Source organism: Rhinolophus sinicus, chromosome 15 (genome assembly GCF_057876585.1).
Source record: "Rhinolophus sinicus isolate RSI-liver-muscle chromosome 15, RSI-T2T, whole genome shotgun sequence".
Taxonomy (NCBI): domain Eukaryota; kingdom Metazoa; phylum Chordata; class Mammalia; order Chiroptera; family Rhinolophidae; genus Rhinolophus; species Rhinolophus sinicus.
This window is the reverse complement of record NC_142515.1, coordinates 61,486,155-61,510,365: the sequence shown is the minus strand read 5'-3', so window position 1 is coordinate 61,510,365 and position 24,211 is coordinate 61,486,155. Positions and strand designations below refer to the sequence as shown.

Here is a 24,211-nt window from a genome sequence, read left to right as displayed (position 1 = left end):
TTCAGCATATAGGTCTTTCACATCCTTGGTTAGGTTTATGCCTAGGTATTGTATTATTTTTGTTGCAATTGCAAAAGGAATTTTTTTTAATTTCTTTTTCTGAGATGTCATTGTTAGTATACAGGAATGCAATGGACTTTCATATGTTGATTTTGTAGCCGGCAACTTTACTGTATTCGTTTATTGTTTCGAATACCTTTTGGAGGAGTCTTTAGGGTTTTCTGTCTGTAGTATCATGTCATTTGCAAAGAGTGACAATTGGTCTTCTTCATTCCCAATTTGGATGCCTTTTATTTCTTTCTCTTGCCTGATTGCTCTGGCAAGGACTTCCAACACTACGTTGAAAAGCAGAGGTGATAGGGGACAGCCCTGTCGTGTTCCTGAACGTAGAGCAAAGGGCTTCAGTTTTTCACCGTTAATTATGATAATTAGCTGAAGGTTTGTCATATATGGCCTTTATTATGTTAAGGTATTTTCCTTCTATACCTATTTTATTAAGTGTTTTAATTATTAATGGATGTTGTATCTTGTCAAATGCTTTTTCTGCATCAGTTGATATAATCATATGATTTTTGCCCTTTATTTTGTTTATGTGATGTATCACATTGATGGATTTGCATATGTTGAACCATCCTTGTGCCCCTGGGATGAACCCCACTTGGTCGTGACGAATAATCTTTTAAATGCATTGTTGCATTCGATTTGCTAGAATTTTGTTTAGGATTTTTGCATCTGTATTCATCAGAGATATTGGTCTGTAGTTTTCTTTTTTTGTGTTGTCCTTGGCAGGTTTTGGTATCAGGGTAATGTTGGCCTCATAAAATGAGTTAGGGAATGCTGTCTCTTCAGTTTTTTGGAAGAGTTTGAGCAGGATTGGTATTAGACCCTCGTTGAAGGTTTGGTAGAATTCACTAGTGAAGCCATCTGGTCCCGGACTTTTGCTTTTGGGAAGGTTTTGGATAATTCATTCAATTTCCTTACTGGTGATCGGTCTATTCAGATTTTGCAATTCTTCATGATTCAGCCTAGGAAGGCTATATGTTTCTAAGAACTTGTCCATTTCTTCTAGGTTAATGAATTTGGTGGCATATAGTCCTTCTTAGTATTCTTGGATGATCCTTTGTATTTCTGTGGTGTCCGTGATAACTTCCCTTTTTCATTTCTGATTTTGTTTATTAGTGTGTTTTCTCTTTTTATCTCAGTGAGTCTAGCCAAGGGTTTGTCAATTTTGTTAATCTTTTCAAAGAACCAGCTCTTTGTCACATACATTTTTTCTATTGCCTTTTTGTTCTCTATTTCATTTAGTTCCGCTCTAATTTTTGTTATTTCCTTTCTTCGGCTGACCTTGGGTTTTACTTGTTCTTCTTTTTCTAGTTCTTTAAGGTGTAACATGAGGTTATTTATTTGGGAGTTTTCTTGTTTCTTGAGATAGGCCTGCAATGATATAAATTTCCCTCTTAAAACTGCTTTCGCTGCAACCCAAAAATTTTGGTAGGATGTATTTTCATTGTCATTTGTTTCTATGTATCTTTTGATCTCTCCTCTAATTTCTTTTTTGACCCAGTCATTCTTTAAAAGTATGTTGTTTAATCTCTATGTATTTGTGTTTTTTCCTGCTTTCTTTTTGCAGTTGATAACCAATTTCAAAGCCTTGTGATCAGAGGATATGCTTGGTATGATTTCAATCTTCTTAAATTTACTGAGGCTGATTTTATGTCCCAATATATGGTCTATCCTTGAGAATGTTCCATGTACACTAGAAAAGAATGTATAGTCTGATGTTTTAGGATGAAGTGCTCTATAAATGTCAATTATGTCCATTTCATCTAATGTGTCATTTAGGGCTGCTATTTCGTTATTTATTTTCTGCTTGGATGATCTATCCATAGCTGTCAATGATGTATTTAAGTCCCCTAGTATAATTGTGTTTTGGTCAATTTCTCCCTTTAGTTGTGTTAGTAGTTGCTTGGTATATTTCGGTGCTCCCTGATCGGGGGCATAAATATTGATGACTGTTATCTCTTCTTGTTGTAGTCCCCTTTCCCATTATGAAATGTCCATCTTTGTCTCTTGTTATCTTTTTCACCCTGAAATCTGTTTCATCTGATATCATTATGGCTACACCTGATTTTCTCTGGGTACCATTTGCTTGGAGTGTCAATTTCCACCCTTTCACTTTGAGTCTATGCTTGTCCTTGTAGCTGAGATGTGTCTCTTGTAGACAGCATATGGTTGGGTTTAGTTTTTTGATCCAATCTGCTACTCTGTGCCTTTTTATTGGTGAGTTCAGTCCATTTACATTTAGGGTGATTATTGATAGGTGAGGATTTCCTGTCACTCTATCTTTAGTTTTTTAGTAAGGCTGTGCCTCCATTGTTTCTTTGCCTTTTTGTTGTTGTCTATTATTTCTGTGTGGTGGTACTCTATGATGTTTCCCTCTGTTTCTTCTTTTATTTCAGTATATATTTCAATTCTGGATTTTTTTGAGTGGTTACCCTTAAGTTTATGTAAAAGAAAGTTTGATATTTAGAGTATTCCATTTTCTTCAGCACGCTTACTTTCTCCATTCCCATATTCCGGTTCAGGCCTTTACTCTCCCCCTTTTTGAGTTTTGTTTGTCACAAATTGTCGATGTTGATGGTGGTCGAATAGCCTCCTTTAGTATTTCTTGCAGTGCAGGTCGTGTATTAGAAGATTCCCTCAACTTCTGTATGTCTGGAAAGGTCTTTATTCCTCCTTCATATCTAAAGGATATCTTTGCTGGATATATTATTCTTGGCTCATAATTTCTCTTTCAATAGTTTGAATATTTGGTTCTACTCCCTCCTGGCTTGTAGAGTTTCTGCTGAAAAATATGATGATAATCTAATGGGCTTTCCTTTGTAGGTTACCGTCTTCTTTTCCTTGGCTGCCTTGAGGATTCTTTCTTTGTCATTGATTTTAGACAGCTTCAATACAATGTGCCTTGGAGAAGACCTGTTGGGATTGAGGTAATTAGGTGTTCTATTTGCTTCTTGGATTCAAGGGTCCAGTTCTGTCCACAAGTTTGGGAAGTTCTCATCAACAATTTGTTTGAATATATTCTCCTTTCCCTTCTCTCTTTCTTGTCCTTCTGGTATGCCCATTATTCTTATTTTGCTCTTTCTGATGGAGTCAGAAACTTCTTGTAGAGTTCTTTCATTTCTTTTAAGTCTCAAGTCTCTTTCTTCTTCCATCTGTGTAATTTCCATGCTTCTATCTTTGATGTCACTGATTCTTTCCTCCATCTGGTCAACTTTACTACCTAAGCTGGTTATTTCATTTTTAATTTCTTCTGTTGAGTTCTTAATCTCCAGAAATTCTGTTTGGTTCTTTTTTAAAATTTCAATCTCTTTCGTAAAATGCTCATGGTGTTCTGATTGTGTTTCTGAGTTCATTGAATTTCCTTTCTGTGTTTTCTTGCATCTTGTTGAGTTTTTTCAGAACTGCAGTCTTGAATTCTCTGTCATTTAAGTCACATATTTCCGTATCTTTAAGTTCCTTTTCTGGGGTCTTTTCACTTTCTTTCTGAGCTGTCTTTTTGCCTTGGTTATTCATGGCAGTTACTGATTTATTATTTCTCTTCCTAGACATCTATAGGAGTGGCTTCTGCAACAGGTTGATAGGAAGAGGTCTTTCTTTTGTTTTCCAGTACTTGTTGGTAGAATGTGTTATTTTCTCTCCGACTGCAGCCGTTTTTTTCTCTCTCACACGGTAGTTCTGTATTTTCTCTGCAGCATTCCAGCTTCTCACACAATGGGGGGATTCCCTGGGAGATGGGTTTCTCTTCTGTTAATAGTTCACCTGAGTCACAGAGCACAGTGTCCATGTGGGTATGTGGAGAGCTTTTGAAGTTCCAAAGCTCTTCCTGCACCAGATTCAGAGCCCGTATGTTTCAGCAGTTCTGCTTATTCCTGCAGGGATCCGCCCAGATAGGTGGGGCCAGAGGCAGGGTGAGTTGTGAGAGGTGGCCCAGAGCAATGGCAGCGACCACCACCACAGCTGGTCCTGCTTCCACAGCTCTCGCCCCTTTGCCGGAACTAGTTGGGCTGCAAATGTGTGTCTGCGGTCCACAGTTCTCAGAACAGCAAATATTCTGTTCTTTTGATCTGACACTGCTATTGTCTCGCTTCTAGCACCGGGCAGGTGGGGGCGGGGTGAGCTCTGGGAGGGGAGGGAGGGGGCGGCTAGTCTCAGTGCCTAAGGCTTCCATTTTCTGCTCGGCAGTGAGGGCTTAAACCACCGTTTTCAGCCTTCTTCCCTCAGTCTTTTCTCCGAGGTCTCTGCCGTGAGCGTTGGGTTCAGCCGTGTTGTATGCTGCCCCCTCAGCCCTGTGGTCCATAAGCGGAGCCCTAGCAGTCCGAGTTCTTCCCTCTCCTGCAGCTGCGGTTGTTCCGGGAAGCAACAAGCTCGGAGCACTGAGCTAGGTCTGCGTCCTGTGTCGGTGCGGCTCCGTCCCCACACTTCTCCCTTCCCTCCTCCCCCACTTGTGCAATTCGCCCACCTTTAGGTGAATTCAGTAGTGGGCCACTTCGTCTTGCCTATCTGCTGAACAACTGTAAGTTCGTGGAGTTATAGTTCAATTTGTTGTAAATTCCAGAGGATATTTCAAGAGGCTCACCCTACGCCACCATTTTTATGGCCAATACAGTTTTTTCCTTTCTTAAAATGTGTATACATTGTTTTGGCACCCTCTGTATTTATGACTAGTCTTTCAGTGGTTATCCTTTTCATAATTCTTTGTACAAAAATATATATAAATTTAAACTTTTAAGAATTTTATGTGATTAGAACACTCTAAGTATTTTGAAATTCTTCTAGATTTTTATGCCACAATTGTTAGTGCATAATTAGTCAAATATGAATGGTATATATTTTAAAGGCAAATTTTTTGGAATATACCTGTTTATGACATGGGTGGGGCTTTTAAAAAAAATCATTTCATGTGTATGGATGAATATCATTGCTAGAATAAGAAAAGGCTTTGGCATCAGTCTACTCTTATTTTTTTTAAGTACATGTAAATACATGTATTAACAATGTATACACATTTTAAGAAAGGAAGAAACTATTAAAATTATAGTACAATGAGTGGAACTAGCATTCATTTGATTAACACCATCTTTTGAGCGAATGTCATAGTACACATTGCTACCGTAATTCAATTCAACTTTGAAAGTAATACATAGATAACATCTCTTAAAATGTGTACATTTTTTTGGCACTCTCCTGGTATAGAGAAACCATATTGATAAAATTAATGGAAAGCATTTTGTTATAGCAGTTTCTATTTTGGAAAGTAATAATTGGAAATCGTCTAACATGCGGAGGATTTGTTACCTAGACGTTAGAGTTACTCAGTTATTAAGCACAGTAGCCAATATTGTACCACATTATTTCTCTATAGGTCACACTCCACATTTGGAGCAATGTTCCGTAATAATATTAGGGATAGGTGAGTGATAATGCTGGTATTCATAATGTGGGAGAGTAATTAATCCCTGGTTGGTTGTTTTTGGATCAGAGTATGTATAGAAGTGAAGTTCCTTAAAACCTAATTGTTCCTGTATGTTTTGGAAGGTGTTAGTGTAACTCTATCGGTGTGAGGGGCCTGTGTTTCTAGTGTAAGGAGTTAGTTGCCAACCTGAAAGGGAGCCCTACTGGTTGAGTTGCTGGAGTATGTGGTATTTCTTGATCTCGTGGGTAGAGATGGGCAGCTTGAGCAGGAGGCCACAGGAGCAGACGATGTCCTTGGCGTGCGGGTGGCCGATGGCATTTGGCACTAAGGCCTCAGCAGGCTGTGTTGACGTGGTGTAGGGGAGGTGGAGTTAACTGCTCAGTGTAGTGGGCCCAGTTGAGCATTATTGAAGTTGTTTTACATTTATGTTTTATCTTTAAAATGACATGTAAAATTTGTGTTTGATAAGTTTACTTTATAAAATATAAAAATGTTTTAAATTATCGATTGAAATGCTTAACATTTTTTAAAGTACTTTTTACCTTTCATAGCTGAGTAAAATCAATCCACTAAGGAAGATGCGCCTCAGTTTTTCCTGTGGCTTTTTAGGTTCCTCAATTAAGTAGCTACATACTTGTGTTAACAATGAAAAAAGTACGTTCCCTACCATAGAAGCAAATAATTTCTTTTTTTTATTTAATTTTTTTATTGGGGAATATTGGGGAACAGCGTGTTTCTCCAGGGCCCATTGACTCCAAGTCGATATCCTTCTATCTAGTTGTGGAGGGCACAGCTCACTGGCCCATGTGGGAATCGAACTGTCAGCCCTGTCGTTCAGAGCTCACACTCTAACCAACTGAGCCATCTGGCCGCCCCAAATAATTTCTTACATAGCTTTTCACAGTATTTAATGCGCATAGCATCAAATCTTTGTATCCTTAAAAACACACACCACACGAATGTGTGTGTGTATGTAAAATACATGACACACACACACACAGTAGTATGCTTTTAAAAACACTTAAGGAAAGATCTTTAAGATGTACACATAAGTATATTTTTAAATCTATCTTGTTCTATTTTAGCAGCTTCCTGGTTTTCCATTGCATGAATGTACCTTACTTTTTAGTCTCTTTAGGGAAATTTTGGCTGTTTCTAGTCCTTTACTATTAAAAAAAATGGTGCATTGATCATCTTTCTACTTACGTTTTTGAGCATCATGTCTCAGTATAGTGGTAAGAGATGTTTCTAGAGGTGGAATTGAAAGGGCCTATACATTTAAGTTTTCCATTAACATTGCCAAATTTTCCACTACTAGTTGACTTTTTTTTTTTTCTCCCTCATCCTATCAAATTTTGGACTTTTTCAGCTGGAAAGTAGAAAAATGTTTATTTTGGGGGTTTAATTTTTTTCATGTTAGAATATGTCATCTTTATTTTAAAATTCAGTTAAAATTTTTATTTAGAAGATTCCCTAGTCACGCCAGTTCTTCCTGGAGTGACGATTTATTGTTATTTGTTTCAGCTTTTTTAATATGCTGTCACATACGAGCAATACAGTTACATATATGTACGTGTATTTAAATTCACGAAATGGTAACATGCTGGCTTGTACCTTGCTCTTTCACTTAATATATCTTGGGGATAATTCTTTGTCAATATATAAAAGTTTTCTTTCTAGACTCTGTCCCTTTTTAATTTAAGAAACGAATGCATGTTGTGTCAATTTCTATATGTGTTTAACCAGTTCCTTGTTGATGTCAGACTTTTGGGTGGCTTCTACTGTTTTTGTTTTCTTTTTAAGTTGTCTTATTTTTTAGACAAACACTACTTAATAACTGTGACTGTTAATCGGTGACTTATGTTTACTGTCCCTCATCTACAAAATGGGATACAGGTTCACATTTCCTTACCTGAAAACTTCAGAGCCAGATTTGTTTTGGAATTTAGGATTACTTTGGAATATAGAAAGTGTATGTATTTTACATTAACACCATTTCAAGGTCTCAGGTGACACTCTAATCAAAGATAATGTTTCTTCATAAAAATAAAATACCATCCTAAGTAGGTAGGATACATACTATAAATAGCCTTACTTAGATGAAGTCAGGTTTTGCTTCAGAATGTATTATGAGAAAACTTTTAGTTTCAGAACTTTTTGGATGTTGGAATTGTGGATAAAAGCTGATGAACTTGTAATAGTACCTTCCTCATATAGTTGCTATGAAAACAGATGAATTAATTGATGGAAAGTATTTAGAACAGTACTAGGCACATACTGAGGGCTTAATAGGTATAAATATAGTTCAACTTTGTTTTACTTTGATTTTCCCCCCCAGCTTTATTGAGATATGATTGACATATAACATTGTGCACTTTGACTTTTAATTGTGAATGAAATATAGTATCTCTTCATAAGTTACTCATTTCTTTTCTTTTTCTGTTAATTGCCTTTGTATGTCTAGCTTCTTTTTCTACTGGGATGTTGGATTTATTGATGTGTAAGAATTCTTACTATATTAAGGAAATCAGCCTTTTGCATTTCCCTAATGACTACTTAATTGATATCAGTATAGTTTCTTTGGTGATGTCTGTTTAAATTTTTTGCTCATTTTTAATTGGATTATTTTCTTATTGAACTTTTAAGAGTTCATTATATATTCTGGATACAGGGCTTTTTTATCAGAGATATTTATTGCAGACATTTTCTCTGAGTCTGTCGGGCTTGTCTTTGCATTTTCTTAACAATGTCTTTTGTGGAGCAGAAGTTATTAATTTTAATCAAGTCGCATTTTATCAAATATTTCTCTTATAACAAGGGAGTACATTCTCTTTCCTAGGCAAACCGTTTGTTGGACAGCTCTAATTGATCTTTGATGTTCTTGCTCATCAGCCCTTACAATTCTATGAATTGAATGATTTCTACACGTTGAATAAGTTTGTCCCTCTTCTCATGACAGCTGCTCATATATTTAATTTAAAAGGAGCTTGCATATAATGGTGGCACCCTCTTTTCTCCCAAGTTATTTTAGTGTTTGTGGTCTCTAAAGCTACTTCTTCATCTGTACAGTCTCCTTAGCAGAAGTTGAAGATTTTGTTTAAATTTAGTCCTCAGCACTTCATGTAATATACAGTTGCCATTTGCCCAACATATTAGAACTTTTAACCTCTCATCTGGACCTCTTTTATTAATGTGGGTTAAGATGGTTTATCTGCTTTAGTATTTAAATTTTTAGCAGCCACCACTATAGATAGTGTAATACAGTAGAACTCAGTATGGGTCTTTTTATGAGGTCTTGGGCCATTGGTTTAATTGGTAATCTTTGCTGTTAGCTGTCTAGGCCTCTTTTCCCTCATCGGTGTAATGATGGGTTTGGTGTAAAGTGAAAGGAAATATCTTTACTTCCTTATAAGAGGAGTTAAGAAAGTATATATATTGTTAATGTATACAGACCAGCGTACAGTTGTAAAGATGCATACATCTGTGTGTCTGTATCCAGCTTCAATAAACCTTAATTCATAGGCAGTCTTGTTTTATTTTTATCCCCACCTACTCTCTTTCCACAATGGATTATTTTGAAGCAAGTTCCATACATTGTATTTCATACATAAATGTAATTCTTTAATAGACTAGGACTTCAAAAAAGATAACTACAGTACTACTTTAAGATACTTTATATGTACCTTTTCCAGTTTTTACATTTTAAGTTTTTGAACAGACTATTTACAGACACTATATACAGTTCAAGAGGTCCAAAAGCCTGTTCTCTCATCCCCATCCCTAGGGCAGCACATAATGTAAACCTGCCTCGTTCTCTTTTTACCACTGTGTAGTGGCTATATGATAGTTTAGTTTTTTTATTGATAGGTATTTGCATTGTTTATGAAAGCAAAAACTAGGAAACGATGTTGTAGTGAGTTTCCCTGTTATCTTGTTTCATACTCATGGAAAGTTATTTGTAAATACTTGTATTAATAACTTAAAACTGCTTGCTTCAAGGGTAAATTCATTTCTTTGACATGTACATTTTTCATTTTAAAAGATAATACCAGATTGCTCTTTGTAGTGGTTGTACTAAGATATACTTCTGAAGAAATGTAGTTTTACTTAATTTTATTGCTCTGCAGTATTTCTTTGTATGAAGAGACTACATAGAATATATTGTTAATGACATTTAGGTTTCATTGTTTTGGGATGATGTTGCTTTCAGCGTGCTTCTATTATGTTGAACCATGTGGAATTGCTAATATTTGATTGTTTTAAAAATGGAAGTTTCATAAGGTTCAATTTAATGTGAAGTACTTTGAAGTAGAGTTGTTGGGTCATAGGGTGTGTTCTGTTTGACTGTTGGTGGTTGTATAGTGATAACGCATTATGGTTCTATTTTGCATCTTCCTAATTAATGAATATAAGCACCTTTTAATATATTTTTATTTACGTGTTTATTGGATATCATTTCTTATCAAGTGGCTGGTCAAGTCCTTTGATCATTTTTATATTGGGCATCTTTATTACTGAGTTGTAGGCATTCTTTGCCTACAACTTTGCCATTTACATCCCGCCCCCCCCCCCCCAATCTGATAGTTACGTGTTTTCTAATGGACAGATTTAATTTTGATGAAATCAAATGTCTTCCCCTTTATGGTTTAATGCTTTTTGTATCTTGTATAAGAAATCGTTCTCTGCCTGAGGTAATTTTCTTCATATTTGGGTCTCTAATTCATCTAGACTTGCAGGAGCTCTTTTTAAGTTTAGGAAATTGACCTTTTTAAAGCACTATGAGTTGCAGTTATATTTTTCACATTTTGTTTCTTTTGACTTTACTTAAATATTTTTTCACCATGCTGAAATTTTAGATTTTATGTAAATTAATATGGATTATGGATTTTGTATCTGAGAAAGAACTTCCCCATTCTAGAGTAATGCATTTTTAAAAATTTACTTTTATAATATGTATGTAGTTTTGTTTTCCATGTTTAAGTCACTGATTCATCTAGAATATATTTTCATGTTTGAGGTAAAAACGAGCCTTATTTTTTCCCACATATTCCAGTACCCTTTACTCAATAATGCATCTTTTCTGTAGAGATTTTGAAATTCCACAGTCAGCATACTGATTGCCTGCATGTGTTTTGCTCCTTCTCTTGTCCTTTAAACCAATAAAAATATATATATTTTAGAGTGTTTGAAAACTTGGTAAAACTATAGGTACTCTCCCTGAAAAAATGTATGCACAATTTTTTCATACAGTTTCACAAAATTTGTTGAAGTTAGATCTTAGATCAAACTTCCCACTTTTTAAATATTTCAGAATTCACTTCACTCATGGAAGCCTTAAATCATCCCACCTGTTTAGTTTCCTTTATAAAACTATGTATACTCATGTTACTGCAGGTACACTGATCTGTTTGTGTGGGTTTTTTTGAGGGGAATCATCTATTTGCGTTAAAACTTAAGAATCCTTAAATGAATAAAGGGCATTTAATTAATCTTTTATGTGAGGTGGCTCACTGCTTTTTAGATAAGCAGAGTGAGGACTTGAGAGATACTATGACTTGTCAGAGTTTTACACGTCTGGTTGTTGGTTTAGCTCATACCAGTCAAACTCCCAAGTTCCATGTAGTTGTCTTCTCCCTTATGTATTACCTAATATACTAAAGATTGACTAGTGATTCTAACATCTAGTGATGTTAAAAGGCATTTATTAAGTATCTGATTACAGATGGTGTAGGGCTAAGTCTTGTACTGAGAACTTTGTACACATCCAGTCTTTACTGTCTAGCTTGAAAAAGAAAAATAGGCCTTGGAAAGTGGTTTTGGATTCCTTGCATGAAGCTGATAGACACGGGACATAAGGGAGTATTGATGAACTTACAGGTTAGATTCCACTAAGAAAAGTCTTAGACTAGTCAGGGAACACTTCGTAAATTATATAAATGTCTAACCGTTGTGCTGTACACCTGAAACTACTATAAAATAATATTGAATGTCAACTGTAATTGAAAATTTTTTAAAAGGGAAAGGTGAAGGGGAATAAGAGGTTCAAATTTCCAGATATAAAACAAATAAGTCATGGATGGGGCTGTAATGCACAGATATAGTCAATAATATTGTGATAGCGTGGTACAGTGTCAGATGGTTGCTGGACTTACCATGATGATCACTTCTTTAGGTATGCGAATGTTGAATAACTATGGTGTACACCTGAAGCTAATATAATGTATGTTAGCTGTATTTTAATTAAAATCTTAAAAAATTATATATTGTGTCTTATGGCAAAGCAGTAATAGCTATGATAATTTGCGTTTGTGTGATGCCTGATAACCTGCAAAATATCCTTAAGTATATTATCTTTTATCTGTTCAGACTGCACTTGAGACAGATTTTTATTAGTTCTCATTTTCCAGGTGAAGAAACTGAACTTCTTAAGACCTCATTTCAGCCAGTAAATGGCAGAGCTGGTACTCATCCATTTAATTCCTAAACTGCTAACCATTGCTAGAAATGTATTTGTTTATAAACAGATATTTATGTATCATATATGTGTTTTTATATATAGTTTAGAATTCATCTTTATTTACCTTTTTTTCTCTTTATTGATGTTTTGAGATGTTAAATGGGTTTATCTGACAGAAGGTGAGATGATTGAGGGAGGAAGGCATTTGAAAATAATTGCTGTTCTGCATCTTAGGATAAGATAGGCTTGCTCTCTCTTCTGAAGGTACAATTACGAATATTTGTTGGAGAGCTGAATGATGAAAGACTGTGGAAAGCATTTATTTTATAAGTTTGAGTACTGTAGTAGAGAACTTGGACTGCTTTTCTTATTCAGAACTGTGTTGATTAAATTGGCTTTTATTTGAATGTATTTCAGAAGTTTAAAAATATGTAACGTACTTTAATAATTAATTTGTAGGATTATTTGTGCTATATAATTGAATACATGAATAGATTATACTAACTAATATAACTTAATTATGTAACTTTTAGATACAACTGTTAGTGAGAATACTTCTTTCTATAGGGCTCTTTATTACTCTTTGCACTTGAAACAAATTTACAAGATATGCTCACAACATTTATGAAAGGCAGCCTATAAAACAACATGGATTCTGATTTTAGGGGAAATGGGAGTAATATATAAAACTTCAAGTAGTAATTTTTAAAAACTTATTGTTCACATAAACTTTTTACTTTTAAGTCAGAAGGATGTTCATTAGATAAAATAATTAGAAACAGCCTAAATAAATGTCCCATTAAGACAATGGGATGCTGTACAATTATAAAAATGACATAGTATGACATTCATAGACATCTCAGACCTTTGTGTAGCTGAGCATACTAAGCATTCCCATAGGCATTTGCTAATAAATAATTCCGTCAGTAACACTTCAAAGTAGTCTGTGTCAGATGAGGAAATTGAAGCCTTCAAGGAAAACTCCCAAAGTTAGGGGTCTTGCCTAGCTCTAAAGAGCTAGCTTAACCGGGGCAGCGCTCGTCTCCAGACTCAGCTACCAGTGTTCTTTCTACTTGTTAGGAAAGCACTGGTATTATTTCTTCAGGTTTGGCTTTTCTTCTACCCCTTTTAAAGTATCAGATGTCAGAGTCAGCTTTTAATTTTTAGATTTTCAGTATTTTATATCTAGTGATTAGTACTTCTGAGATTATTGAAAACTATAGTTCCTTGCCTTTAGCCGGGAAATATTTAAGAATAAAACAGATATACGTATAAATTAGATGCCTTCTAAAGGTAAGTAAATATAAATCAGCAAGTTAAATTATATTTAAACCTATTTGGTAGCATTAAAAATGTAGGTGCATTTTTTTTTAAAAGTAATTTTTGGCATAAATGTTTTGTCAGTGTTTTTCTACCAATAAGTCCTGGGAGAATTAATTATAATACCAGTTTGAATCATTTCCATCTTATTTAGAAAAGTTAAGTAAAATGTCTCTGATGATAAAAATTAAAGACAAAAATGAATTCCTCAAGTACAAAATGAAGAGGCTGATAAGCATAAATAGCTACTGTAGCCAGTTAGGCACCACAGCCACTGTATTAAAAAAAAAAAAAAAAAAAACTAAAACAAATCTTCAAGCCATATGGCTTTTAGGATTACAAGAAAGGATGGAAAATAGAAATAGCTAAACCTGATCCTGGGACAGGTTTCTAGACAGAGGTGGCATGCCTGATGAGCACCTCTACCCTAGAGAAATAGATACGCTGGAATGTTTTCATTTATTGTGTTATACTGTTTACATTCTATTGAATAAACTTTAAGCATTTTTATTTGAAAAACCCATTATACCTATAAGAAGGTTTGGCTGAGTCATTTGTATGTTCTGAATTGATCCAATTGCTTACCACTATTGAAATCTCTTGAATTTAAGGTAACAGATTTAAGGGAGTTGGATGCTTAGGGAAAATCACTAGAAGACATGAAAGCTATATACTAAAAAGGTGGAAGGGGAATTGTCAAATACGTAAACATTAATTTCTTCACAATTTAAAATTATTGCAATTATTTTAAGATTAATTGGTTCTATACTATTAGTCAAATATCCTTGTTATTTTTTAACTTTTACATTGATGTCACTCATGTTTTTATTCTTTGACTTAATTTTTATAGATAAAGTGGAGAACTTTAGTGAAGAATATGAAAAGAATAGTCACCATATTTACAAAAATGCTGAAGACAGTACTAAGAAACCCAATGCAGAAACTATAGTGGCCTCTGGATACAAAGCAGATGAAATCAAGGAAACAAATGATACTTGGAACTCCCAACTTGTGAAACGGTCAGAATCTCCATCAGAAATACCTCTGATTAAGGCATCTGTGAGAACTGGTTTGTATGAATGGGATAATGATTTTGAAGATGTCAGATCAGAAGATTGTATCTTAAGTTTGGATAGTGGTACTCTTGTGGAGATGAAGGATGAGGATTTAAAAAATCGGTTGGAAAATCTAAACGAAGCCATTGAGGAAGACATCGTACAAAGCGTTCTTAGGCCAAGCAACTGTAGGACGTACTGTAGGGCCAATAAAGCAAAATCCTCACAAGGAACGTCAAATTTTGATAAGCTATTGGACGGCACCAGTCAGGCCTTAGCCAAAGCAAACAGTGAATCAAGTAAAGATGGCCTGAATCAGGCAAAGAAAGGCAGTGTAAGTTGTGGGACCAGTTTTAGAGGGACGGTTGGACGGACTAGAGATTACACTGTTTTACATCCATCTTGCTTGTCAGTTTGTAATGTTACCATACAGGATACTATGGAACGCAGCATGGATGAGTTCACTGCATCAACTCCTGCCGATTTGGGAGAAGCTGGCCGTCTCAGAAAAAAGGCAGATATTGCAACTTCTAAGACCACTACTAGATTTCGACCTAGTAATACTAAATCCAAAAAGGATGTTAAACTTGAATTTTTTGGTTTTGAAGATCATGATGAGACAGGAGGTGACGAAGGAGGTTCTGGAAGTTCTAATTACAAAATTAAGTATTTTGGCTTTGATGATCTCAGTGAAAGTGAAGATGATGAAGATGATGATTGTCAAGTGGAAAGAAAGACGAGCAAAAAAAGAACTAAAACAGCTCCATCACCCTCTTTGCAGCCTCTTCCAGACAGCAATAATTCCCAGGACAGTCAGTCTAGTAGTAATAATGCAGGTAAGACTAACATCAGCTACTTAGTTTCCTCCTAGGTACTCATTTTTAACTTATGTTTAATTTTAATAGAAGTACTATTTAGAACCACACATTACCTTATTTAAAGGAACAACATTTTAAATGTTAACAATCAGGTTCCATGTTGTAAGGAGACAATTTATAGATAAAGGAGTCTTTTCATACTTGTTTTTTAATTCTACATTAGCACTTGAGAATTTTAAAGAGTTTGTGCGTGTGTGTGTGTGTGTGTGTGTGTGTGTTTTCAGGGTTCCCAGATAGCTTCTCAATTTTGAAAATCCAAATAAAATGGAAACATAGGATAGATTTTGGACATTTAGAACTACACTGATAGTAGATTGTTGTAATGAGGGAAATAATAGAAATTTAAAATTGATAAAAAGCCTTTGCAGTTGGCTCAAAACTAATCCACTAATAAATGTTAAAAACATTCTTAAGAAATCTTTAAAGTTAAGATTAAGTCTTAAGAATTATCCTCTTAAATTAATAAAACTGAAAAGTGCTAGCTAGTATTTATTTAAGAGATCTAATTTGTAAATGTAGTTTGTCTCTTAAGGTGGTAGGACCAGTAATGACTAGAGGTCCTCAAGGAGTTGATAACCTCCTGTGTGAGAGACAAGCAAGAAATAGGTTAGCTTTGCTATAATTAAGTCATTACCTGACAAGGGCTTTGTGAAGTGGATTGACTGTTGAGTGAGGAAGAATATATGAAAGCCTCTGGGATATAGGGGCTTTATTTATTTGTATTTAACCAAATAGTTTTTCTGTATGGTTTTATTTGTTAAATAAAGCTTTTGTCCTGTTAGGGTCGTAAAGGAAGTGTCATTCTGGTGAATTAGAATTCTTACATATAGATTTATATTCTTAAGTCATACTTGAGACTACCTACCATTTTGCCTACTTGGCCTAAAAATAGTTTTGCTAGATTAGAATCACTCTTATCTTTAAAATTAGAGTTATACAGGAGTAGCCCCTAAGGCTCACTGACTCCCCAGTGCAAAAAATAAAGTAAGGATATTGTGAGAATTGTCCATGTTGTCTTGAATATCTTCTGGAGATCTGGCTGAAGTTTGCAGCAGCCTTGCTAGTTACTTGAGCTCTGACCTGGCAATCGGCTGTACAGTTGCTTTCTCAGGGGGATGGTAACAGTGTATGAAACCTGAGCTCCTGTCCTGCTGCAGTTTACTTAGCTCTTGTGCTAACCTTGATAGCAGATTATCCTAATCTGCAATTGAAAATCAGTGGCTGAAATTTACATCTTCGGGTAAGGTAACTTTTTTCACCTTTAAAATGTGAATTCATTAGTCTCCCTTTCAAAAACTTCAAGTTGATACCAAATAAAAATTTAAAATTAGAGACCATTTGATTGATACATTGAACATCGGAATTTGAGTCTTCATATAATATATAAAATAGCAAACATTTTTGAAGTTTGGGCTGGAGAAAAGTCTACTTATATTTCTCTTCAGTTTTAGGCTAGAAGAACAATAAACATTGATAACCGTGTGGGAAGTAATCTAATTTTTGTGTTAGTTTTGTGTGAAGACCCACAAATCATTGAACTCATTGCACTAGGTCATTTTATATCTTTTGCGAAGGATAGCTATCTTTTTTTTTTTTTAGTCTCTGTAGATGTAAGTGGGCATTCTTTGAGGACCAACATGAGTCAGTGTCCTTAAATTCTAGAAAAGTGATCAGGGTATATACTACCTGATACTGTGTATGTGTGTTTAAATGAGACCATATCTGTGTCAGTGTTCATAGATACCCAGCGGTTATTTTGTAAAAGAATTGATTTTGCCATTTATACAATACTGGAGTACATATACAGCAAATAGGTTTCCGATTTTCTCTTGGTGGGGGCGAGGGAAAGACAAGCAGGGTGAGAATGAGAGAATGAGACAATATCGTTGGGAGTATTTTGTCACCTGTGTGGTGCTTTTATTCTTTTATTATTTTTTTCCCACAGTATGCCCCCTCCTCCTTTTCCACCAAATGCTCATAGGTTGTTTAGTAGATTATTTGAAATATTAGAAAGCTAGTTAGTTTTGGTTACCATTTCAGAAAACTTGGATTTTACAGAGGACTTGCCTGGTGTGCCTGAAAGTGTGAAGAAGCCCCCAAACAAACAAGGAGATAAATCAAAGGAAAACACCAGAAAGATTTTTAGTGGCCCCAAACGGGTAAGTAAAGCATTACCAGTGATTTGTATTATGTAATTTTTATTGGAGGGCTCAGCTCTTAGTTTTTCTATTTGAAAATTACTAACAAACATGACAATTAGAATTTCTTGCATTGGATATATATGTCATTTTAAAAAAACATTGTAACCATTTTTTCAGAAGTGTGGTAAAACTATATAACATAATTATTACATGCAAGTGTGCAATTCAATGACATTAAATACAATCACAATGTGTGTAATCATCTATACCCCAAACATTTTCATCTCCAACAAAAATCTCTGTACCCACTGAACAATAACTTAAACTTCCCCTTTACCCCCCCCCCCCCTCCCGTAAACACTGTTCTGTCTCTATGAATTTGCCTATTCTGGGTACCTCGGATAAGTGGCTTATTTCAGTAAGCATAGTGTTGTCAAGGCCCATTCGTGTAGCTTATATCAAACTTTCATTCCTTTTTTATGGCTGAATAGTAACTCCATTGTTTATCCATTCACCTGTTGGTGACTACTTGGGTTTTTCACCTTTTGGCTATTTGAGTCCCTGCTTTCAGTTCTTATGGATATATACTTAGGAGTGGAATTTGGGGGAAATATGGTAGGTCTTTGTTTAACTACCAAACTGTTTTCCACCTTGGCTACTCCGTTTTACCTTCCCACTAGAAACGCATGAGGGTTCCAGTTTCTTCACATCCTCACCAACACTTATTTTCTGAGTTGTTTTGGTAATAGCTATTCTAAGGATGTGAAGTGGTATCTCATTGTGGTTTGATTTGCATTTCCCTGACTAGTGATGTTGAACATCTTTTCATGTACTTAGTGGCCATTTGTGTATCATTTTTGGAGAAATGTCTGTTTAGGTCCTTTGCCCATTTTTTTCTTTTTTTAAATAAATTAAGTTAAACTTTTATTTTTTTTTTAATTTTTATCGGGGAATTTTGGGGAACAGTGTGTTTTTTCCAGGACCCATCAGCTCCAAGTCAAGTTGTCGTTTTAAATGTAGCTGTGGAGAGCGTAGCTCATTGGCCCATGTGGGAATCGAACCAGCGACATTGGTGTTAGAAGCACTGCGCTCTAACCTCAGCCAACCAGCTCTCCCTTTGTCCATTTTTGAATTGTTTGTGTTTTTTGTTGTTGAGTTACAGGAGTTCTTTATAAATTCTAGGTATTAATCCAGTATTACATATGTAATTTGCACATAGATTCCCCCATTCTGCAAATTGTGTCTTTACTCTCTTTGATTGTGTGCTTTAATACACGAAAGTTTTAATTTCAGCAAAGTTCAATTTGTTTTTTTCTGTTGTTGCCTATGCTTTTGGTGTTATATCCAAGGAATCATTGCCAAATCAAATGTAGCGTCCTCTTTGTTTTCTTCTACTGTGTTTCCCTGAAAATAAGACCTAGCCAGACAATCAGCTCTAATGTGTCTTTTGAAACAAAAATGAATATATAATATAATACTGGGTCTTACATTAATTTTTGCTCCAAAAGATGCATTGGAACTGATTGTCTGGCTACATCTTATTTTCGGGGAAACACGGTAGGAATTTTACAGCTTTAAGCCTTATATTTAAGTCTTTCATCCATTTTGAGCTGATTTTTGTATATGGTATAAGTTAAGGATCCAACTTCATTCTTAATGCATTATGTAAGTCATTTTAGTATGGTTTGGCATAGGTATTGAGAATAATTTCCTTGACTTTACCTTTTCTCATATATATATATATATATATATATATATATATTTAAGATTTTATCGGGGAAGGGGAACAGGACTTTATTGGGGAACAGTGTGTATTTCCAGGACTTTTTATTTTTTTTATTGGGGAACAGTGGTGTGTTTTTCCCAGGATTCATCAGCTCCATCCAAGTCAAGTTGTTGTCATTTCAATCTTAGTTGTGGAGGACGCAGCTCAGCTCCAGGTCCAGTCGCAGTTGTTAGTTGCAGGGGGTGCAGCCCACCTCCTTCAGGAGTTTAACCAGCAACCTTGTGGTTGAGAGCCCACGCTCCAACCATCTGAGCCGTCTGGCCACCCAGGAGCTCAGTGACAGCTCATTGACTTCATTTTAGTTGCGGAGGGCGCAGCTCGCTGGCCCAAGTGGGAATCGAACCGGAAGCCCCATTGCCCAGAGCTCACGCTCTAACCAACTGAGCCACCCATCCGCCCCTAAAATATTTCTTTACTTAAATAGCTTGTTACAGTGTTAAATAGTTTCGTTAGTGAAAATTACAATTAGAAGTTATCTGCACCTTTTGTAGATTGAATTGCTTTTCAGCAAATAAAGAATGAGTGTGTCTGTTTTTTATGGCTTTATTTTATTTTTATTCTTTTCCCTCTGTAAAGAGCCAACTGGGAATCTTATCGAAGTAATTGTGCTGTACTTTTCCCCAAGGTGCCCACCCCCACCCCCCCCATGAGAAAAAAAAAGTGCTTAATGTAGATTTCAACAGACCTAACTTCCTCTGGGGCCAGGGTACCGTGGCGTAAAGACTATAGTCATTAATGCTTAGGTGAGATTTTTGGTTTATAGAAAATTGTGTGTGGCATGTTTTATTTCTAGAGCAAAAGTTATCAATTTTTTTTGGTTTTTTTGGTCTCAGGACCACTTTATAATCTTAAAAAAATTACTGAAAATCCCAAAGAGCTTTTGAGTATGTGTTAACATCAATATTTATCAAATTAGAAGTAGAAATACATTTCAAAAATACTTAGTATCTCACTTAAAATAACTCATTACATGTCAATACATTTTTATGAAAAAAATTCTTTAAAAACCAGTGAGAATAACATCGTATTACTTTTTTTTTTTTTTTAAATATTTTATTGGGGAAGGGGAACAGGACTTTATTGGGGAACAGTGTGTACATCCAGGACTTTTTTTCCAAGTCAAGTTGTTGTCCGTTCAATCTTAGTTGTGGAGGGTGCTGTTCAGCTTCAAGTTGTTATCCTTTCAGTCTTAGTTTTTTGGAGGGCGCAGCTCAGCTCCAGGTCCAGTTGCCGTTTTCTAGTTGCAGCGGGCACAACCCACCATCCCTTGCGGGAGTCGAGGAATTGAACTGGGAACCTTGTGGTTGAGAGGATGCGCTCCAACCAACTGAGCCATCTGGGAGGCAGCTCAGCTCAAGGTGCTGTGTTCAATCTTAGTTGCAGGAGGCGGAACCCACCATCCCTTGCGGGACTTGAGTTGAACTGGCAACCTTGTGGTTGAGAGCCCACTGGCCCATCTGGGAATCGAACCGGCAGCCTTCGGAGTTAGGAGCATGGAGCTCTAACCGCCTGAGCCACCGGGCCGGCCCCTCGTATTACATTTTTTTGCAACTGTCTTTAAAGTTGCACTTAATAAGACAGCTAGATTCTCATATCCCCTGCATTCAGTATATTTCATTATGTTGTTTTGGTTGAAATGTATGAAGAAAATCCACCCTCACACGGATACATACCGTGTTTTCCCGAAAATAAGACCTAGTCGGACAATCAGTTCTAATCAGTGTCTTTTGGAGGAAAAATTAATGTAAGACCTGGTCTTATAATATTAGGTCTTATTTTCGAGGAAACAGGGTAATTGTATTTTAAATAGCCTTCTCAGGTAATTGTAAACATTCTTCTTTGATACTATACCACAACTCAACAAATGGGAACTTCTTAAAGATTAGTTGCACCTTGGAATCTAAAACCATGCCTTGAACCTTCCATTCTGTTAACATTAAAATCTATTATAATAGTCTGCCTAGCACTTTGAATGGATCTTTTACACATGCCTTGTTTGTAACATCATACATTGGTCATTTGGAAAATTCTGGTTACACTGATTTATGCAAATCTTTGAAATGGTGGCACACACCTCATTATACAGTATCAAAAATCACATTAATATCACTGTCAAACTCATCAGAAAAGTCTTAAGTATTGGGAAGCTATCAAGTTCACAGTGGTAGATAAAAGTTCTCCAAAATCATAGGTTTTTTTGCTTAAAAGTTGAAATTTTTTCATTGGTAGAAATACTTCAAGGGAAATGACAGTGACAAGCCTTCTTTGTTCAGTTTTGAGAAAATGTGTGTCTAATACCCATGTCTGTATAAGCAGTTTGTCAGTAAGCAATGGTGTGCCAGGAAAAAAGTGGCTAGTTCAGCTCGGAACTCAAGCAGTAATGTTTTTTCCTTTGACACAACCACCATACCTTGTATACAGCAGAGGTGCTTTATGCATACTCCACACAGAATATTAGTGCATTCAAGGATTGCAATTTGATAAAATTAATACTTTTTACTCGTTTATCAAGGGCTTTTCCTTATGTGAGACTGGGATTTTATTTTTTAACTATAAAGTATATGGCAGAGAAGACTATGACTACTTAATACATTTCAAAGTCCCTACGCTGAGGTGTGGTGAGGCACCAGCAGCTTTACCTACCATTGCTTTTGTCCCGTATGTACAAATGTCAACATTGTGAAAAAGACAAATAACATCTTACTATTGTGAAAACGGCTTTGGCTTTGTAGACACCCTGCAAGAGTTTTGAGGGTCCCTAGGGGCCCATGGACCACACTTTAAGAACTACTGATTTATAGCATTCTACTTTATTTTTCTCCCTCTCAACATTCTAGTATGAAAACTTAAAATATACAGAAAATGTGAAAGCAGTACGATGAATACTCAGATCCCTCTACCTAGATTGATTTCCAGTTAACATTTTGACATAATTGCACACACGCATGGTCCTCTCCCTGTCCCCCCTTCTGTCTTTCATTCTGTCATATAGATTCATTTTTTGGAAGTTAGTTGTAGATAGCATACACCTCATACCTAATTGGTTATGTGACTATAGTACTTAAGAAAATTAGTAATTCTTTGATATAATCTGATGTCTAGTCCATATTCAGTTTTCCCCAGCTGTCTCCAAAGGTATTTTATTCCCCAAACCATAGTCATTTAGCTGTTACATCTTTAGTCTTGAGCAGTTTCCTCATCCAAAAATTTCCCATAGAACTGATTTTGTTTTTAAGAGCCCAGGATATTTGTCTTATAGAATGTTCCATATTTAGAATTTATCGGTTTGTTTTCTGATTATGTAATTTAAGCTGTTGCTCTACTATATTAAAGTCATATAATATCAAAGAACACTGGCGATTATGTCTGTTAGCTTGATTAGGTTCAGGTTAGACATATTTTGGCAAGACTACTTCAAAGTGGTATTGTGTATGTTGCTTCACATCAGAAGCTGCGCAACACGTGGTTATTCTACTGTTAGTATTGTTAAGCCACCTAGCAAAGGTTGTGGTCACTGGCTCTCTCCAAAATAAAGGTACATTTTTTTTCCTCTTACAATTTAATTAGCGAATAAGCTTGCAGATGCTGCTCTGGCCCCATGTCTGAAGATCCGCTCTCCGTATTGTTTTACCTCATCGTTTTAGCATCCGTTGTTGATTTCTGCCTGCATCACTGATTACACTGACAGCTGCACAATGGAGTGTTCTCATTGCTGTTTCTTCCCCATTTAATAGCTAGAATTCTGTAAAGGAGCCCCCTTTCTATCACTATAGACAGAATAATTTTTATTATTAAATGTATTTACAGTAGATTTGGCCAGTGTGAACCATTTTAAGCTGTCTCCTGTGTCCTTTTGATATTAGCCCATTATCTTTGAGTACTTCCCTTGCTTCCCACACAAAAGACCCAGACTCATCTTGTACTTCACCTGTTTCAATCATGGAATCATCCATTTATCCAAGGATCCTTGATTATTATTTTTGTGTGTGTGTGGATTAGTACTTAGAAGCCAGGATATGAGTGCTGGGTGTATTTATTGCTTCTAGGCCTTTTATTGCCTAGAGCTATGAAATATGTTGAAAAATAAACTCTGAGTTCATATTGACAGTTTGATTTCAAATTTAACATTACAGAATTTTGTGTTTAGCATATTACTTGCTTTATCCTACAGCACACATTACTTTTGAAATAATACCAATGTTACAGTGAACAATAAATAAAGGTTTCCAGTTCTTTTTGTCTTTAGATTATTTCACTAAGGATGAAGTCATAGTGATGTGTTTAAAAGTTTTGAAATAATTTTATCTTGTGTGCTTATGTTAATTCAATATTCATTTGGGTTCATTTGTACGTGTGTTCAGTTTTTTAACTTAGTTTCAAACTTAATATTGGAGTCATTTCTTTGCTACTGAAGGGCTTAGAAGGCAGCAGTGTACATGTACTTGACCCGATTATGAAGGAATCTCTCCGCCTAAAAGTAAATCAGGTCATGCAACCTCGTAGGCAGAAGACCTAGTTAGTGTTGATAATGTCAGAGGATATATTGCTTAGTTATAAAACCAAAAGAGCTATGAGATTGAACTCATTTGAAAGATGTAATATGGGTGAAGCCCTGCCTTAAAACAATAGTGCTAAACAACATTTTATTCCTTGACGAGGCTTACTTCAGTAAGCTTCAAAAATGAAACTTCCTAAATGTTCCAGTCCTTTAATAAAAAATAATAAAAAATGCTTTAGCTCCCATGGAAGTTATGTGTCTTTATGAAAATATCTAGGTAAAGAATGTAGAAGCCTGCTTCAGGAAGAGAGCAACAAGAAGTTAAGCTGTATAAAATCCCTAGCTTTTATAAGAAATAGGTAATCCATTTGCCTTCAAGACACTAAAAGACGATGTAAGAGGTGTTAAAAAGGAAAAGAACCACTAAGAAACAGAAATAAGAGAAAATGTTATCTATTAGTTTTCATGAGTGTAAAGGAATAGAGGAAATCAATGGGATCAAAGTTTTATGCATTAAGTTAAGTGGAATGTATAAATCAATATAGTGGAAATGATAGATTTGTTTTATATCCAAGAAATTAGAATTCGTGTTTTCTGTGC

General features: G+C 35.6%; 1 protein-coding gene across 2 annotated transcripts in view; it reads left to right on the top strand.

The window, feature by feature from the left end:
- Positions 1 to 24,211, top strand: part of WAPL (WAPL cohesin release factor) — an 80,020-nt gene that overhangs the window by 15,258 nt on the left and 40,551 nt on the right. The window contains exons 3-4 of one of the 2 annotated variants that reach the window (XM_019716127.3): positions 14,104 to 15,144; positions 17,227 to 17,345. In XM_019716127.3, coding sequence (XP_019571686.2) covers positions 14,104 to 15,144; positions 17,227 to 17,345 — 1,160 coding nt within the window. The remainder of the gene's footprint in view (positions 1 to 14,103; positions 15,145 to 17,226; positions 17,346 to 24,211) is intronic. The other variant, XM_019716128.3, reaches the window with a different exon arrangement.